Source organism: Rhinolophus hipposideros, assembly GCF_964194185.1.
Source record: "Rhinolophus hipposideros genome assembly, chromosome: 1".
NCBI classification, from domain to species: Eukaryota; Metazoa; Chordata; class Mammalia; order Chiroptera; family Rhinolophidae; genus Rhinolophus; species Rhinolophus hipposideros.
Genome location: NC_138047.1, coordinates 52365650 through 52379860, shown reverse-complemented (window position 1 = coordinate 52379860; position 14211 = coordinate 52365650). Strand labels below are relative to the sequence as shown.

General features: G+C 36.2%; 1 protein-coding gene across 2 annotated transcripts in view; it reads left to right on the top strand.

Annotated features, from left to right (window-relative positions):
- ADAMTS3 (ADAM metallopeptidase with thrombospondin type 1 motif 3) overlaps positions 1–13856 on the top strand; it is a 248032-nt gene extending 234176 nt beyond the window's left edge. Inside the window, exons 19-22 of one of the 2 annotated variants that reach the window (XM_081057912.1) lie at positions 2002–2134; positions 5744–5951; positions 7622–7739; positions 11138–13856. In XM_081057912.1, the coding sequence (XP_080914038.1) occupies positions 2002–2134; positions 5744–5951; positions 7622–7739; positions 11138–11697 (1019 nt within the window). In that variant the 3' untranslated portion in view covers positions 11698–13856. The remainder of the gene's footprint in view (positions 1–2001; positions 2135–5743; positions 5952–7621; positions 7740–11137) is intronic. The other variant, XM_081057913.1, reaches the window with a different exon arrangement.
- The last annotated feature ends 355 nt before the right edge of the window (positions 13857–14211 follow it).

Below are 14211 nucleotides of genomic sequence, written 5' to 3'. Positions count from 1 at the left end.
CATTACTATTATCATCTCCATTGTATTGATGGGGAAACTGAAGCACAGGGAAGATAAGTAATTTGCTAAGACCATAAGCTATAAACCCAAGAGGTCTAGCTTCTGAGTACATGCTCTTACTACGTTATGCTGCCTCTCTGCCCTCCCGAGAGTAAATCCATTAAGCTGCTCTCAGCTTTTTCCATTTCTCTGTCATCCATTCCTCTCATTTTAAAAAATAAATGCTCCAGGACCGAGTTGGCCAAGACAGAATTCTCCCCAACAGGCAAGAGAAGGAGAGGGCTCTCATAATAGTGATACCAAATAATTGAAAACAAAAAATTATTCTTACTAGAGAATGCCTGGGTGAACCATTTAGTTTATAATTATGAATTCAAGGTTGTATTTTTTTTGGAGGAAACAAAATGTTTCTAGTTAATTATGTAAAATGATACTTTATCCATTACAAGACACTTATTAATTTGAATCCTTCCTTCTGCTGCACCCTCAACATTGACTTGGTCACAAGATTTGTCAGATACACCTTTTTAATACCTACTACATCTATTCCTTTCTCACAAGGCCTCCTTCACAATTTTGGAAGGGAAGACTAAATGCAAAAGACTAAATGCAAAACTAACTCTGGTTTTCTTCACTTTATTTCCAGGGCAATCTTGAATGAATGAATGAATAGAACTACATTATTTCCCTGATTCAAATCCTTTAGTCTCCTAATGTGTTGCCCTGAAGACACAACATAATTTATATTGTAGTCTTGCCAAACGTGAATAACATGAATCTAATCATTAGGAGGCTATTAAATAAATTCAAATTATGAGACATTTTACAAAACAATTAGTCTGTACATCTCAAAAATATTACAGATAAAAAGAGATTCAGAAATGATCCTGATTAATTCCATGACAACTAAATACAATGTATGATCCTTGATTGGAAAAACATTGCTATGAAGAATATTATAGGGACAATTTACAAATTTTAATATGGTCTATATATTAGAAATAGTATTTCTCTGAATTAAATATCCTAATTTTAAGAATTATAGTGTGGTTATATAAGAGAATATGCTTGTTATGAATAATATGCTGAAGTATTTAGAAGTGAAGGATCAAGATGTCAGCAACTTAAATGGTTCAGCAAAATTTTACATAAATATTATATATTAATTATATATTATACCATTATAATATATTACATATATATATATATCAAATATGGTGACATGATAAACAAGGTTAATCTATATGCAAAGCATACAAATGTTTATTTTGTTTCCCTTACAACTTTTTTTAGGTTTGAAATTTTTCAACATAAAAATTATTTACAAATGTCAATGGTGGTGGTTGGAGAGACTTGTCAATAACTCCCTGTGATCTCCAGGATGAAGTCCAAACACTTGTCGGGCACTCAAGCCTTTTAAGATGAGATCCTTTCCTATCTCCCATGCCCTTCACACATGAAACTTGAGTCATTCAAAGAGACTTGTATTTCTCTATATGTTGTTTCCTTTGCTTGGGGTATTATTCTGTTTCATTCCCTTTACACAGTACTATTTGAACTTCACGATTCTGCTCAAGGAAGTGCTGATCTTGTAAGCATTCCCTGCTCCTCCTCCTTCCCCTCTGTGTTCCTTTGATGCCCCCTACAGTAAAGTATTTATATAGCTCTATAATAGCCTAAATCACTGGGTATTGTCAGTCGTTTTTCAAATCTGTCCCCCACACTAGACTGTGTATATTCAAAATTCAGTTTATTAGCAAGTGTGCAGTTGTTATTTTATAAATTTGCAATATTTATTAAATGTAGGCTCTGAAAAGTTAAGAATTTTTGTTTATTTAATTCACTTCTGTACTTTCAGCACCTAGAACAGTGCCTGGCTTGTTCTATGCACTCAGTAAATATCTGTTGGATGGATGGATGGATGAATGAATGAATGAATAATTAAATATACAACAGAATGAATAAGAGATTAAATCCAAAGAAATGTATTTCCTTTTCCAGGTTTCCAGTACACTAAATACGGATGCCGTAGGAAAAGTGATAATAAAATGGTTCATCGCAGCTTCTGTGAAGTCAACAAAAAGCCTAAACCTATTAGAAGAATGTGCAATATTCAAGAGTGTACACATCCACTGTAAGCATTTATTTTAACTATCATATCCTGAGGACAAAATAATAGGGATTTAAATGTCTTTAGCTCTTTTAGTTCTAATTTTCTTTGTAGTCAAAGCTAATATATGCAATTGGCTTAAATAGATCATTTCACAGGAATTATATAAAGTTGCGGCTCCCTGTCCTTTACCATATATCCCTGCTTCTCACACACAAAAAATGCTTTCAGCTATTATGCTTCTTTTGATATTTGGTACTACTTGTTTTCATCTCTCTAAGTAAAATGTTCTTGCTTCTACTCCTTGAGTTTTTAAGGGGAGGAAAGAGGTAGAGGACGTTGTAGACATTTATATATTGGCTTTCCACTGTAGAAAGTAAAAGATTTAGCACTCTTTTACAAGCCTTCCCCAAATGCACACTCACAACCCACATTTCTCTCTTTTCTGGTACTTCCAATATTATATTTCATATAATATAATATATTATATATATTATATTATATTATGTATATATTATATATTATATACAATATATACATATAAATATAATATATTATATTTCAACAACATGTATCTCTCTTAACTCTTGATTCACTTAGCATGCTCTTTCTTATAAAACTTGGTTTCTTCTAGAGTTAATGAATGTCTTGATTTTTACATATTTTTTTTACTACTTTTCACTAATTCATCCCCAAACTCTCTTCCATGGGTATGAATCTCCTCTAAATACTAAACACTCAAGTGACCTGTCACTTTCATCTTAGAGATATCTCTCAGAGAGTTCTACGTGTTCCAGCTCTGCCCTGGCCTTCTGCACAGCTTTCATCCTGGTGTTTCTTGTTATTATCCTCCTACCAAGTCCTACTGCCTTTCTCTCGCATTGGAGATCCTGTTTCTTGCGTTCCTTGTCTTATCTTTTGGTGTATTCATTTGTTCTGGTAGCTCTTCCAATAGCTTCATGGAAAAGAAAAGTGTATAGAGAGTAAAAGTTTTTATGTAAGCATTAAATTTTTCCATACTTAAGAAAAATATATAAGAAGTTAAAGTATAATGGTATATAAGTAGCCTTCACTCTTAATCATTTGGACCCATACCCATATACGATACCAAACTACATTTTCCCTCAGACTTTTGAAACCATTGTTCCATTGGTGTTTTTTTTTAGACTCCAGAGTTGCTGCTGAAAAGTTATTTGCTATTCTGATTCCCACTTCCTTCAATGTGACCAAGTTCTCCTTGTCATCCAAAGTTTATAGGATCTTCCTTTTATTTCTAGTGTGAATTTCAGGGATGAAATTGCCTTGGTGCTCATCTTCTCTCATCCATCATGCTGTGTGCTCACAGACTTTTTAAAACATGAAACCAATACTTTCATCTCTGGGAGACTTTCTTATATATTTTCTTTGAAAAATGTCTTTTTTTCTCCAGTGCTTTTTCTTTCTGGGACATTTGTAGTTAGGCTTCCTAAACATATCTAATTTTCTTTTCCTCCTATTGTTTATTGTTTCACTTGCTTCATTTTTCATTTTTGTTATATGTTGCTGTATTCAAGAGCTTTAATATCGAAAAACTCTATTTTGTTCCTCAAATTTTCCTTGTTCCTCAAATTTTCCTTTTGCAAAGCTTTTGATTCTTATTTCACAGATGTAATATATTCTTTCATCCTTTTCTAGGATAGTACAGATTATTTTCTCTTTCTTGCATTATATCTTTTGAGTTCTTTTCTTCTTTTTCCCTACCTCTCATTTGTGTTAGAGGCTTTCTGTGTCTGGTGAGTATCGGTTTTTCATCCATATACAAGAATGCAGTGTTAAACAGGATGACTAGAAGCTTGCTTTATGGTCAAGATTTGTTTGCGGATGGGCTTCACTGTAGGATAAGCTGGCTGAGCTATTTCATTGAAAGACCCTAAGTTATCTGTATATTTAGGGCTTTTCTAATGAAATGATAAGTTTACATAAACTGGAAGCAATCTCCTGCTGAGGGAGTATAAGCTTATTTAATAGCAAGTCTGGAAGTTGTATATGTGTGGGCAACTAGGGTCATCTCATCATTCCATATGTACATTTTTACATAACCCCTTGTTTTCACTATGATCTCTTTCTCTGTTGTCTTTTGACTATGTCTCCTGTCCGCACGTTAAAAGTCTGGTTCACTTTCTTCAGAGAACGAACCTCAAGTCTTCTTCTTGGTTGGAGGTGGGGAAATCACCTAGTGGGGTTAAAGATGAGGAGATCTAACTGCCTCCAAACAGGTTTTCTGTCAGTCCCATTTGCAGCCCTGCCATCACCCACACTTTCATCAGGCCACAATTCCTGTGTATTTCTGAAGTTCTGCATCAAGTTGGTTTGTTTCTCAGCTCCTGCTGCAGACTTAAACTGCATCCTTCTTGGGTCTGCTGAATTAGTAACTATATGTTCAACTGCTTTCTAGCTTCCAAAATTATCTTCTGGTGGCTCCTTTTCAGTTTTGTTTTTTTTTCTTGCCTTTGTGGGTTTATGCCCTTTTTATCCTTTGTTGTCATTGTAGAAATTTCACAAGTGAATAAGGTAACCAGAAATGTCTATGACTATAAAATGTGTACTTCTCACATAATATCTGTCTTCAAATGAGAGTCACTATTAAGGCCTTCAAAATTGAATACAATTTATTAGTTGCCGCATACATTCTACAAGCTAGAATAATCTTATACTGTGAATACTAAAAACTGCTGAAATTTAAGCATGGTTATATTTTGGTACTGCAGATATACAGGAAGAAAAAGAAATTGCAGAAGAAAAGTAACTTTTTGGAAGGATAAATAGTATGCCTTAATTACATTCTGACAGATTAAGTAGATGGAATCAATGGTGACAGCTCGTTGGGACCTGGTAACCACATGTAATGGAGAACTGTCCATAATATTTATCCACAACTGATTTGCAGAGTCCTGGGGTCATTAACTTCGACACTAGGATTTGGAAATTTCCCATGGGAAATCTTTTTAAAAATATATTTTTGGAAATATTTCTATCAGGTGCATTCTAGCCCTGATGCACACTACCTCTACTTTTCTGTCAGACCCATTAAGGGTTAATATGAAGAACTGAATTTTCCAAACAGGATAGATATTTCATGTAGGCCTCATGGCAGCAACTGTGGAAATGAAACAGTCATCTCAAAATATTAAAACATGAGTAAACTCCTGATTTCATGGAAAAGCCGCGACATCCAAATCAGTTGCACATGTCAGATGGATTCGTTTTTTGATTTCCTGTCGGATGTTTAATACCATTAGGCAATATGGCTGAGAGTGAGTTGTTGTATTTTTTTGAAAACTATCATCATGCCTAAACCTAACTGGGTAACCTTAAGATGAGTTTCAGAAACACTCTGTTGATCATCTTTTAGAAAACGAGAAGGTTTCAGAGTCAGTGGGAGGCAGAAAGATACTAAGCCATTCAAAATAGAAGTGCCAGGCCTATTGTTAGAAAGTTCTAAAACTCTTTAATTGTGTGATGCATCCATCTTTCTGAAAGTGCTTCCTGAATTGCAGTGTGCCACACTGGGTGGCACATTAATCAGAGAGAAAAGACTAGGTTTGCATACTCTACATTCCAATGACTGTGGGATCTTAATCCCCACACCCACAGCTGGGTAGCGGAAGAGTGGGAGCACTGTACCAAAACCTGTGGGAGTTCCGGCTATCAGCTTCGCACTGTACGCTGCCTTCAGCCTCTCCATGATGGTTCCAACCGCTCCGTACACAGCAAGTACTGTGTGGGTGAGCGTCCTGAGAGCCGCCGACCTTGTAACAGAGTACCCTGCCCGGCCCAGTGGAAAACGGGGCCCTGGAATGAGGTGGGTGTCTGAATTCTGTATGCATGTGTGTGTGTAAGCATGTGAAGCATGTTTTAATTTGGCTGAAATACCAGCTAGGCTTTGTGTGAATTGAGAAACTCATATACGTTGTAATCATTAAGTACCTGGAGATGTTAGGAAAAAGTGATGTTTTAAAGAAGTGTTTGCATTTAATATTCGTTGATAGGGGCAAACGATGTTTGGGTGTTTTGTGAGACAGTGGAGTCTAAAGGTGACTGATCCTCTGGTTAATGTCTTTGTTGACGTCACCGTTCCTATGGGATGAAATCAAAATGACTAACACTGCATGCGGGACCCTGCCCCATGTGCACCATGGTAACTCTTCTTTTTAAAATTGAGTTATAATTGATAGAACTTTCTGTTAGTTTTAGGTACGCAATGTAACAATTCAATATTTGTATATATTGCAAAATGATCACAAGAAGTCCCATGCTGACTCTTATTTGTTCTTTATTCTAACTCCTAGACCCAGTTTGAGTGAACTACTCACTGTTCAGAAAAGATCATGGTGGTTGGAGCCTCCTACCTTTTGGTGGGCTCGCCCTTCCCCATCCTCCTATCTAACCATCTCCCTCTTAGTGACCAAGGCTCGTTTCCACAGTCCAAAATACCACCTTCCAGAAGGTGCCTTTCCCACGTCCTTCCCCTGTGTCCCCAAGGCAGAGACGCCTACGCTAGTGCAGTGTTCATGGCCAAGTTTTGTGCCTCCTTTCTTCCAGCCTGTGTATACCACTAGTCCACTACTTCTCCAAAGCTGTGTGCTTTGCTTCCCCAGTCCCCAGCGGGTGCCTGTGCAAGTGGTGTTTGCTTGGTGACTGGCTGACTCAGGGTAGAGGAGCCTGAATTAACCTCGTTCTTTGGTATTCCTAAAACCTCATAATGAGGAATCATAGGGTCATAGGCAAAGAACTTATAGGAGAAAGGGCATCAAAACGCAGATAGAGAATGAAGGAGGAAGCGGGGAGCCGGTCCAAGATGGAAAGACAGGCAAGTGAAAGTTTCATGCACAGACCGCAAAGATGACTCATGTTCTGTTCCCTCAGAGTCTTAGAACAAGGGCCCCTCCTTTGTAGCTCCTATGTAGAACAATAGCATAATGATTTCTGGGCTTAGTTTTAGAGCACTTGGCTCCTTCATTAAAGAATTTATGGGACTAGTATAATACTAGTTCCAAAGAGGTGGGATTAACCAATGTAGCATGTCAGTAAATTCTGCCATCTGTAAGGAAGGTGAAAGAATGGGAAGGTCAATGCCATAATTGGCTCCCTGAAAACAGGCACCCCTACTCTTGTTAGGAACTATGTAGGTATTAAGATTATAATACTAAAAGTTTCTTTCATATCAAATGCTTACTATGTGCCAGGCATAATTTTTAGATACATTGTCTCCTTTGCCTTCATTCAGTTCTACAACAATCCTGCGAGGCAAGTGTTATTGTCCCAGCTTTCAGGGGAAAAGCCATGTGCCTAGGCTGGTAAGGGATGGAGCCAGAGTATCCACCTAGAATTATCTGTCTCCAAACCACCTGTAATACCACAACCAAAGAGAAAGGACTCCAGAGCTGTGCGTGTATGTGTGCGTGAATGGGGAGAGAAAGAAAGCTGTCTTGGTACAAAAAACATCTGTAATGGCAGCCTTTGTTTTTGTAGTGTTCCGTAACCTGCGGTGAAGGGACGGAAGTGAGACAGGTGCTCTGCAGGGCCGGAGACCACTGCGAAGGAGAAAAGCCTGAGTCCATCAGAGCTTGTCAGCTGCCTCCCTGTAATGGTAGGTGTAGCACTATTGGTTTCAGTGCTCTGACAATGGTTTTTAAGCCTCAAAAAGAAGAATTTCCTTTTAGGACAAGTCCTAGAATTTCTATTTGCTTATCGAAAAACAGCCACAGGAAAATAGCCTTAAAAATTAGCCTCAACAAGTCTTAACAACGGTATTTGAAGCCATGTCCCAACCAAGTGAATTATCCTAACTAACCACTTGCAGCCTCTCCCACAGTTCCTCTTAGGCAGCAATGCTGGGGTAAGGCTTGTGTCATGTATATGTAGCTTCTAGAAAAGCTACATATTTCTAGAAAAGCTACATATTTTTTCTCTATGATTTTCTTTATAACCGCCCATTGTACAAGCATCATACTGCAGAAGGTTTTGAAATATTTTACTGAAATTAATTCAGTTTAGACGTGTGAATGATAAATGCTCTTCAAAATGCCATTTCCAACAGGTGTCTATCCACATATGTTCACTTCCCCAGGGGGATTTCAGAATACACACTTGCACAAATGCAAAGATTTGCCTAACCTACTTTCTGGCTGTACTGCAAAAGCATAGTGATTTTATTTAAAAATAGACATCAATGTGCTGCTGTAAAACAAAATTTATATTGGATGGTTTCAGTTTCTGTCACTGTCTCCTTCCTCCTTTTCTGTGCTTGCTCTATTTACATCTGTCTGTGTCCTCTCTGCCTCATTTTGTATTGTGCCATTTTGCTCTCTCCTCTGTCTCTCACATTCTGTGTCAGTCTGGCCTTGTTCCACACCTACTGCCTTTTCTTCTTCCTCTTCTCTCTCCCCAATTCTGTTTCCTTCTTTCTCTCCTTCCAGTCTCAGACATTCTCTCCCTTCTGGCCTTTCTTTACCCTCCCCATCTTCCCCACCACAAGCTTCCTCTTAAATTCAGTTTTCCTAAGTCTGTGCCTACAGTTCTGCCACACTCAGGACTGAAGAAGTTGCCATTTTTATTGACTTACACACACTGTAAGCCATCGATTGAATATTGATATCTGCTAAATTCTATTTTCTTTTTTCAAGAAAATTGGCAAGGTGATAATTTATCAAATGTCTAATTTTTTTAGGAAATTTCAGGGTTCAAGGTTTTTAAACCTTGTAAATTATTTCATTGTACATTTTCATTTGAAATGTGTGGTAGCATGAATGAGTATGACCATGAGGGGGAGACAAAGGACAGATAATTTAATCATTTTCCTCTGGAAACTATATTTGAAAGTTTAAAACACAAGTCAAAGCCAAAAGAACAAACTTTACTCAGAAGCTATAAAGTTTAGTTGCCCTAATTAGCTGATAGTGCTTTATATTTCTGCAAATATGCCTAATTGTCAGCAAGAATTTGCTTGATTCTCTTCCCTTAGCAAAAAGGAAAAGATTTTATTATAAAACAGAGATGCAAATGAGAGTACATGACTACGTTATTGATTCCCCATTCTTTTAGCTGTTCTCTTACTCTCAAATGTAGGCCCAAAAGCCAATTCTAGGAGTTCTACAAGGCCACATATTTCTACGATACATCAGTGAAGTAAATACTACTTCCATCTGTCTCTGACTGCAATTGGAATTAAATGGCCTTTTGAAACCATGTATAAAAACCTTTTTCCTGAACTTCTTATAATGATCTGGGCATAGAGTGAGAAGGCTAAAAAAGCTTTATTAATTTTAACGATTTTTGTTATATGAACCTTTTTTAGGCCTAATTTTGATTGTACTATTTACTGTAGCTGTTGAGTCCTTCCCAGATATTCTGAGGCAAATTACCACAAACCGAATGTATTCTTTTGCTTACTTGTTTCTTTTCATCCTCCATACAGAAGCATATTCTGGCCATAATTAGACCCAGGCTGTGAACTGGTCCTGGCAGTGCTGAGCTGCTCACACTTAGACACAGGAGATACTCATGTGGCCTCCTTTAACTCAGAAAAAATAGAGCACTTTGAGCTGGACCACAGAATAAGGGAGATGGTGCCGGATCAGAGGGAAAAGAGAGTACAGGGTCAGTAAGGTCCTTCCATCCTAGAGCCTTAAACACAGAGAAAGAAGACATTAATTTCCTTATTTTAAGATACAGGCATAGAAAAACTCATTTGGATATGATGAGGAATTGATATTTGAGGTGAAACCCATGAATGTGATGCTCAGACATTCATAACATAATTGGATGATTACCTTAGCTAACATGAAATACGCAAACACATCATACTATCCAGTGGATCTGTAAACTGACACCAGGCAAATTCAAGTCATTCCACAATTTTGGAAGAGGCATAGTATTGTAATTCTCATAATAAGAGGTAATAATTAATAGGTAATAGTTTTTAGCCCTCTATTGGCCTTGTCAACGGATCCTTCTTTTTTTTTTTCCTTTTTCTTTTTCATACTTTAGAAAAAAGATTCTTCAATTTCTTTGGCAAGTTATATGACAGGTCCTTACCTAGCAATTTAGTATTACCCAATAATACATTGTAATTTAAAGTCATTACAGTATATAAATGCCACAATTTATGATTCTTTGCATTTAATAATTAGATAGGGGATCGATATTTCTGTGTTTCACTATGTGCATGGGATCCACCTAGGATAGCCCTGGAATAACTGAAAATATGTAACATTTGAACTTTTTGACATCTAATTCTTATAACCCATATTCAATAAATTTTAAAAATAATAAAAATAGTGCATACACACATATATCAAATGCTTTATGAGTGCTGCTTTTAGTACTATTTAAACATAAAGTGATACCAGGTTATGAAAGTTAAGAACCAACAGTTTCATGTTTACTATTGAATGTTTTCAGATTATTTGTTATTTCAAAGTGCAAATTTGGGTAAAGTGTGTCAACTTTCTTATGAGTAGATGTGAAATTATTGCATGCACTCTAGAGAATATTATTCTAATCAAGATCTTCATTTTTCTTTTGGTAATACATTTTTAAATTTAAATTTAATATAGAGGCTACTCTATTAGAAAGACAGAAATACCATATACATATATACATATATATGTATTCCTTTATATCCTAAAAATATTTGTGGTAAAATTAATCCTATGGTAAAATTAATCCTATTTTACCATTTAAAAATCAGATATATGTTTCTAGCAGGAAGAAAAAAATACCTGGATCTGAAGTCTCCTGATGGAGATAGTAAAATGGTGGTCAACCCAGTGCTTTGCACATAAAGAGTTACTTCTTTCAGTGAATTCATCCTAATGCTGATATTTTTAATGCAAAGGCTCATTTGCATTAAACTCCCTTCAATGAAGTGGAGAACTCCCTTCAATGTCAGATTTTCCTTATATCTTTTTATATTCATAAACAAGTTTAATGTCTTTCGTCCTTATATTTTATGTTTAGATTTATTATTATTTTTAATTTTCACAGATGAGCCATGTTTGGGAGATAAATCCATATTCTGTCAAATGGAGGTGCTGGCGAGATACTGCTCCATACCAGGTTATAACAAGTTATGTTGTGAGTCGTGTAGTAAGCGCAGTAGCACCCTGCCACCACCATACCTTCCAGAAGCTGCTGAAACTCATGATGATGCTATGTTTAACCCTAGTGACCTCCCTGGATCTCTAGTAATGCCAACATCTTTGGTTCCTTACTATTCAGAGACCCCTGCTGAAAAGAAGAAATCTTTGAGTAGGATCTCTTCAGTGGGAGGTCCAAATGCATATGCTGCTTTCAGGCCAAACAGTAAACCTGATGGTGCTAACTTACCCCAGAGGAGATCTCAGCAAGCAGGAAATAAGACTGTGAGACTGGTCTCCCCTGCCACCAAGAGTGGCCACCTCAATTCATCTTCACAAATGGCTGCTGCCCCCTTCCTCGCAGTCAGTGATTCATTAGGTGCTTCTTCTCTGGCAAGAACCTCAAAGAAAAATGAAAAGATTATTGACAAGAGACGTCCGGTAAGATCATCTACCTTGGAAAGATGAGAAAGTGAACCTAAAATGCTAGAAATCAGAGGAAGACCTGGACAAGCTCTCTCTCCCCGTGGTGCATACAGCTTGTTTAAAGTGGAAACCTCCATAGATTGTCAACTCATTTTACCTGTAAGTGGAAGAAAAAAAGTGCTGGTTCACTTTTCTAGTTGCTTTCATCCTTTTTGTTGTTGTTCTGCATTGACTCATTTATCAGAACTCATTGGAAGAAAGCACCAAAGATTACTAACAGAAGGAAAGTAAGTTGTTAAGTATATTGGTCACTCTCTAAATAGAAAAGGGACTGGAACCAATTGTGCATATCAGCTGATTTTTTGTTTTAAAAAAGTTATAGTAAAAATAAAAAGAGATGCCAACTGTTTACACCTTAACAAAATATTTCAGAAATGGAGCAAAGAATTCGTAGACTTATATGCCTATTTATCTATATTAGAAATATTGTATGAGCAAATTTGCAGCTGTTGTGTAAATACTGTATATTGCAGAAATCAGTATTATTTTAAGAGATGTGTTCTCAAATGATTGTTTACTATATTACATTTCTGGATGTTCTAGGTGCCTGTCATTGAGTATTGCCTTATTTGACATTCTATGGGTTGATTTTTCAAAGCAGAATATTACAAAGAAGAAGTTAGAATTGCAGCTACTAATAACACAGAGTTTTGTTATACGGTTTAATCAACCATGTGATACCTAAATTCTAGAAAGAGAAAAACAAATAAGCTGTAGACACACAGATTTCAGCTTACTTATTACCTTCCATCCTTTCATATAAAGGAATGGGATTTGTATCTTACTCTACTTGTGGTCACAGGGAACAGAGACCAGTAAAGGAGCCTGTGCAAGAAAAAACAGAAACTCCTCTTACCAGGATCTCAGTGGGCACCATTCAAGCGTCCTCTCTTCTTATGTTGTTTATTTCCCATTGTTGACACATCTAAAAAATCTATACTCAATGTACTGTAATAATAACAAAGGAAAAATGTCTTGAGATAATTCATATGTTGGTAGCTGAGAAAAACATCATTAAATTAGAATTGACACTCAAGTATAATAGGGCTTTGGAAGCAGGTTCAAAAAAGCATTTGTCAATGGTTGCGATATTTATTTTCTGCATGGTTCATATCCAAATGTTCACAACCACAATGCATCTGACTGCAATAATGTGCTAGTAATTTATGTCAGTGGTCACCTTACTCACAGTGAAGCCAGAAATGCTCTCTCCAGGGAGTAGATGTAAAGTACTTGTATATAAAATTCAGAACTGAAGATATTTATTAAAAGTTGATTTTTTTCTTGATAGTATTTTTATGTACTAAATATTTACGCTAATATCAATGACATATTTTGGTAAACTAGAGAGACATAATTAGAGATGCATGCTTTGTTCTGTGCCTAGAGGAGAAATTTAAGCAGACTACAACCTCCAAATCAAAGAGCTAAAATTTGAACAAATTTGGTGTCATGCAAACCATTTACATTTTTAAAGTGATTGATACAAAGCTGGTGACTTGTTCGCCTTCAGTGAAATATAAAATAGTATGGAGTCAGTTAGCTTTTTATGAAATAGTGAATTAGAAACATTTTTTTTTAAGTATGTGCAAGAGATACGTACCTTATGAAATATACTTCAAAGAAAGTGTTGTCAGCATACTATTTTTAAGGTCAGTTCCTGAACTGTTTAAAAATGTATTATACAAACTAAAATGTAGATATGTTAACCTTTCAAAGCACAGAATGTGCAAGGACTTTTGCATTATAATCATGGTAAACAGCTTCACCTATTGACTCTATACCTCTTAAGGAATCGCTGCTACTTTGTGCAAGAGTTTGGAAAGTCAAATGAATTAGGTGAATTCCACATCATAAAACAATCTCTGAGCCCCGAGTAGAAGTCATTTCCCCCCTCCCCAAATTTCACCAGATTGATTTCTCTCTAGTTTGCTTGCATGTGTATACATCTGGTCCACAGGAGAATGTAGAGAAAGATGGTCAAACACATACACCTCCCATAAAAGATGTATATATTTGTTATATTTCTGATCTTCAAGCTTCCTTTTCTACTAAGCTAAAAAGTCCTTTTTATCAAAGTGTACACTACTGATGCTGTTTGTTGTATTGGGAGCATGTAGTAATAAAAATGTTAACAAAAATACAGTTCTGGCTCAATCTAGATTTTATCATTAGATTCTTCACTGAGTAATACAAATGTATTTTTTCTCTCCTACAAAGTAAAATAAGATAGAATCCATTCGCTACTGGATTTCTTCTAAAGAGACTCAAATAAAGTGATGGTGTCTCCTATTTTCACAGCAGGGTATATCATAATATTAAAAATAATAATAATTTTAAAAAAGGCTATGGGTAGTGGTTTTTTGTTTAAGTTCATTCCACAGAACTATAAAGAGGCAGAGAGAAAATGGCAATAATGTTAGTACATATGTGAAAGAAAAGGGGGACTTTTAAAATTGGTAATGCTAGAGTGTTTTTTAAAGAAAATCTGCCCAC